This window comes from Aptenodytes forsteri, unplaced genomic scaffold (genome assembly GCF_000699145.1).
Source record: "Aptenodytes forsteri isolate BGI_AS27 unplaced genomic scaffold, ASM69914v1 Scaffold40, whole genome shotgun sequence".
NCBI classification, from domain to species: domain Eukaryota; kingdom Metazoa; phylum Chordata; class Aves; order Sphenisciformes; family Spheniscidae; genus Aptenodytes; species Aptenodytes forsteri.
The window spans coordinates 85962-91484 of NW_008796077.1; the positions used below are offsets into that span (position 1 = coordinate 85962).

General features: G+C 40.4%; 1 protein-coding gene across 1 annotated transcript in view; it reads left to right on the plus strand.

Moving 5' to 3' along the window:
• The window catches only part of RLF (rearranged L-myc fusion), a 53455-nt gene that overhangs the window by 24094 nt on the left and 23838 nt on the right, over positions 1 to 5523 (plus strand). The window contains exon 5 of the mRNA XM_009286656.1: positions 4542 to 4744. Within this exon, the coding sequence (XP_009284931.1) occupies positions 4542 to 4744 (203 nt within the window). The remainder of the gene's footprint in view (positions 1 to 4541; positions 4745 to 5523) is intronic.

Consider the following 5523-nt stretch of genomic DNA (forward strand, 5'->3'; position numbering starts at 1 on the left):
CGGCAGGCAGGTGTTCAGCCATCTCCAGGAAAGCAGGGCTCCATCATGTGTAACAGTTGCTTGGGAAGACAAACTCCAAACGTCCCCCCTTCCTTCTTCTTTCCCCAGCTTTATATGCTGAGCATGACGTCATATGGTATGGAATGTCCCTTTGGCCAGTTTGGGTCAGCTGTCCTGGCTGTGCCCCCTCCCAGCTTCTTGTGCACCTCCAGCCTTCTCAGTGGGTAGAGCATGGGAAGCTGAAAAGTCCTTGACTAGTGTAAGCACTACCTAGCAACAACTAAAACATCGCTGTGTTATTATCAACATTGTTCTCATCCTAAATCCAAAACACAGCACTGCACCAGCTACTAGGAAGGAAATTAACTCTATCCCTGCTGAAACCAGGACAGTAGGAAAGCTGGGAGAACTCTCCACCACACTGCTATTGTAAATATACAGACCTCAATGTCGTTCATGCATACTTAACATACTTTACTGCACTTTAGCATGTCGTTGTCCTGTTCCAGAGGTACTTTCGGTGGAAATGCTCACCCAAGGTGCTGTTTCTCTGGAACGTTTCTCATAGTGACTGCAGTCTTTTCATGTCTTAGTGCCATCCATGCTTTATAAAGGCTGTATTCACGATATTGTGATATAACTTAAATTCATCTTATATTGCAAGTGTTTTGGGTGAGAGGTGAATCTCTTATCCTTACTTTTTGGTCCTGGGATAAGAGAGCCCTTTAGATATGTGTAGGGTTTGAAACTGTACTGACCCTTTACTACTCTAAAGGGTTTGGTGGAGGGAAGGGTTGCAAGGTGTCTTTGCACTGATTTTTATAGCAAGCTGTTTTAGTCCTTAGATGCTTGGTAGAACACTGGGACAGAACAGACAACAGCAGGAGGTCTAGGAAGAGAAGGAACAAGAAAATCTGCTCATGGACATGTTTGAAAACAACAGATTTAGGACTGAGTACAAAATTAGGTTCTCTGAGGGGAAAACAACTGTTCAGAGGAATAGGCAGCAGCAAAATGAGTTTTTGTTCACTTTTCAGGGAAAGGGAGGTTGTTGCAGGCAGGCTGCTGGAAAAGAATAGACACTTTAGAGGAAAACTAAGTGCTAAGACAGAAATAAATCACTAGTCAGATATCTGACTTTTGCTCCTACCTTAATCACTTACATCTGCATGACAGAGGAGCTCAGTTTATCATTTGCCTCCTTTGCAGAGTTCAATACACACTTGCTTAGGTGTGGAAGAATTGGCCCAGGGGCACAGACCTCCACCCTTGGGGGAGGAGGGGGTGCACATGCTTACTGGCCACTCCCAAAGATTGCAGCAAGTTAAGACCCTCTCGTCCATACCAGCAGTGAGTCTACCTCCTGCATTTCATTAGCAAGTTTCTCTCATCTGTGCTTAAAGATAAAAGTGTGTCTGTTAACCTGAAAACATTGAATTTCTCTGGCTGACTGCAGCTACTCTTAAAACACTTCCAATGTCTTGACTAGCTGGCTCTGACATGTCAGTAAAAACTTCATTTGAGCAATTGCGAAGTGCATGTCTAGCTGTGTAATAAGAAACAAAAGGAATCTAAATCATTCTTAGAGCGGGTAAATAGAATATCTTTTTTCCTAGTACTTCTTTTATTCTTCTCATGGACCCGAAAAAAAATTTAATTATTCTGTGAGCCAAGAGCTGCAGAAACAGGAACTACAGAACTGCTTTGAATGCTTGTGGGCACTAAAACCCATTACTGACATGCCCATGAATAGTATGCTTCACCTGGATAGATGACTTTGTTCCAATGTTGAGTAAGCAAACCTTCTTAGAGTTCTTCCTTAACAGTGATCTCTTGGCCACCTTGTTGTGGTAGCAGTTTCTTACATCAAATAGGATAGATATTGAAACACTGCTAGTTTTCCTTAATAAATTTTCAAGCACAGTGTCATATACAGATGCAATTTTTAAGAAAGAGAGGAGGCTTGTTTCCTAGCAACTGGAGATCTTACCACAGAGTATCTTACCACAGAGCATCTCTTGGTCAGCCAGCTTTTTTTACCTTCTCGTTGAAGTCACTTTTATGTGAAGTGTCAGTGTCAGCTATGTCAAGAGTTTACTGCTCAGACGTTTTTCCTGTGAAAAATAGAAACCAGTAACATAGACTTGAATCTTAAAATGACCTCTAATGGGCCACTAACCAAAGTTCTGCAGAATACTAGTAAGTCTCACTACAAGCGTGTAGTGTGTACTTGGCCCCTGAAATGAGTTTCTGTTTAGGTGCACATAGTAAGCCTTCTGCCAACTAGTGCAGTGTCTGTTAGAACATGTTCTTTTTCTGTTTGGACAATAATTTAAGTGCAGAAAGCATGAGAATTTTCTCATTTTGTATTACGTACCATCCTCTCTTTCAGAAATTTATATACTATTGGTTTCTTAGCTACCCATCTCACATAGTAATAAGAAGATACTAACATAGTGAAAATATTTTTATGCAATGGCTCTTCCAATAAGTTGTTATTCTAAAGGAAACTTTCTTTTTTGACTAATCCAGGGTCTTTTTGCAGGCTTTACGGGTAGCTGGTTGACTACAGCTGCTGCAGAATACCGGTTCTAATTTGTGTTTTATCAGAATGTCTCAGGCATTTCCATAATTTCTTCTACAAATCATCAGACAGTTTGTTCTTGGTTGATATGTATTATTGCATGCAGTATAAGAATGTGTTGACTCCTCTTTCTTAATTCTCAAGGGTCTTTTGAAATATGTACAAATCTAGAGACTAGTATCAAGCCTTTCTGTAGACGTTTGTTAAGCTTGAAATAGCACCATAGCTGTCTTAAGGCATACTATTTCATCAGCTAAGGCAAAGTATGTGTACTTTAGCAAAGCTTTTGGGGCTGTCTCTCACAGTATCGCTCTGGATAAAATGTCCAGCATACAGCTAGACAAGTCCATAATATGTTGTGTAAGCAATTAGCTGATGGGTCAGACTCAAAGAGTTACAGTAAATGAGGTTGCATCAGTCTGGCAGTCACCAGTGGGGCTCCCCAGAGCTCAATTTTAGGGCCAGTCCTCTTTAATGTTTTTATAAATGATCTGGGTGCAGGAGTCGAATGTACATGAAGTAAGCTTGCCGATGATACTACATTAGGAGGAGCTGTGGATTCCCTTGAGCGTAGAGAGGCCTTACAGAGAGATCTGGATAGACTAGAGAGCTGGGCAATCACCAACCGTATGAAATTTAACATGAGCAAGTGCACGATTCACCACCTGGAACGGGGTAATCCTGGTTATATGTACAAACTGGGGGATGAGAGGCTGGAGATGGATGGATGGGCATGGAGCCCCGTGGAAAGAGATCTGGGGGTTTGGGTTGATGGCAAGTTGAATAGGAGTCAACAGTGTGCCCTGGCAGCCAAAGGGGCCAACCGTGTCCTGGGGTGCATCAAGCACAGCATCGCTAGCTGGTCGAGAGAGGTGATTGTCCCACTCTGCACTGCACTGGTGCAGCGCCACCTCAAGTACTGTGTGCAGTTTTGGGAGAGGTGCTGATCTCTGGTGACCAGCGACAGGACACGAGGAAATGGAATGAAGCTGTGTCAGGGGAAGTTCAGAATTGGACATTAGGAAAAGGTTCTTCATTGAGAGCATGGTCGGTCCCTGGAACAGGCCCCCCAGGGAAGTGGTCATGGCACTAAGCCTGTCAGATTTCAAGGAGTGTCTGGACAATACTCTTAGTCATATGGTTTAGTTTTAGGTAGTCCTGCAATGAGCAGGGAGTTGGACTCGATGATCCTTATGGGTCCCTTCCAACTTGAGATATTCTGTGATTCTATGATAATTACCTGGGAAGAGAATCAAACTAAATCTGTGAGGCTTTTAATCAGATTAAGTAAATTTTGCTAACTAATTGCAAAAATGATCTGAATTTACATTTTTACTATTGAATTAGTTCATCAAGTCTCATAATGATTAGTTGTATTTGGTTGATCTAGAGCATAAGCCTAGCATGTCTTAAACACAATTCTTCAAAAGCACCACAAAGTAACATTTTCACCCTCAACTTCATTTTGTATATTTTGGCATTATGTGGGGTTTTAGCAGCTTGGGTGGAAAAATCTCCGGTTGAAAAGTATGTAATGCTTTGTTTGGAATGTTTTTGGTTCTTTGGAATATGAAGCTATAATTAAAAGTTGAAGATTTTGAATCTCAGCTAAACTACTGGTATCTTGTTTAAAATACTGTATGGTCTGATCAGTGTCCTTTAGCCACTGTTGTGGCATACTTCCGTATTGCATTAATGGATGCTAACTTTTGGTTGGGGGTGTGTGTGTGTGTCTGTTTTCTATAGCCCAGCATTCTCTCCCTACACAGTTGGTCTGAATTTGTTTGGGAGAAAATATTTCATTTATTGCTGTCACTTTTTATCACACCCAGAGTTTCCTAAGAAAGCTGACCATACACAAGTTTGTAATAAAATGAAGTGTGAATGCAATGAGACAATTTCAGTTAAGTGTCAGCTGTAAATTGGTGTATTCTCAAAGGCTTTTTTCTTTTCCTAGCTAATAAATTGATTACACGAGAAGGGCCTTCCTTTCTGCAGATGCGAATAAAACATTTGATGAAGTCAAACTGCATCCCACAAGCTACTTTCTTGTCAAAATTGTGTGCAGATTCTCCAGAGATTCCAAATGTTTCATCTTTTCGCCAAGCCTACATCACATGTGTGTGTTCTATGCTGCCTAATGAAGATTCCATTAAGGAGGTTAGTAATCCATAGTCCCTTTTTAATGCATATTTATCAAGCATTTTAGAATTTATTTTCTGCAATACTAAGAACTGAAGCTGAAGAGTGAAACTGTTGCAGCAAAGTTCTAAAAGAGAAATGATCTATTGCAGACTGCAGTAAGAAAGAACATTTGTATTAACTGCTGGTGTAGATGAGTATGTGTTGTATGCTTGCATTGGAGGTTAGATGTGTTTGAAAGCTTAAAATAAAGCTTGTAACTTCAGTTCCCCTTGTAAGCAAAATATAATTGGAAAGCTGTCTTTTCTGACTCAAATACTAGTACTAAAGCAGTTACTTCTCTTCTAGTTGTTCTGACCTAGGAAAGAAAAGTTTAAAAAACCAACCAAACAAACAAAAACCCCTTTAGAGTTGTTGCTCCAGAACTCTAAACTCGTTTTTAGCAGTTAGTCTTCCTCTTACAGTAAGTTATAGTAATGATTTGTGTTAACACATTGCAATCCTAACTGCGGTCATACAACTCTTGCCTCTGTTGCCTCTTGATGTCACACATTTTATCAATCTCACTGTTCTTGTTAGAGTTGTATGGGTTTGGTGTAGTTTTAAATGTGAGACTTGAACATTTTGAGTAAGCCTCTGTGAAACTGGGGGAAGCTTCACATATTGAAAAAAAAAACCCTGCAACCCTGATGTCTACACTTCCTGAGTAAGTGGCAGACTTATTTGAAGTGTTCTTGTTACACAGGTAAATTATTTAAAAAGCATTCCTTTAAAAATACTTCTTTTGAAAAATAAAT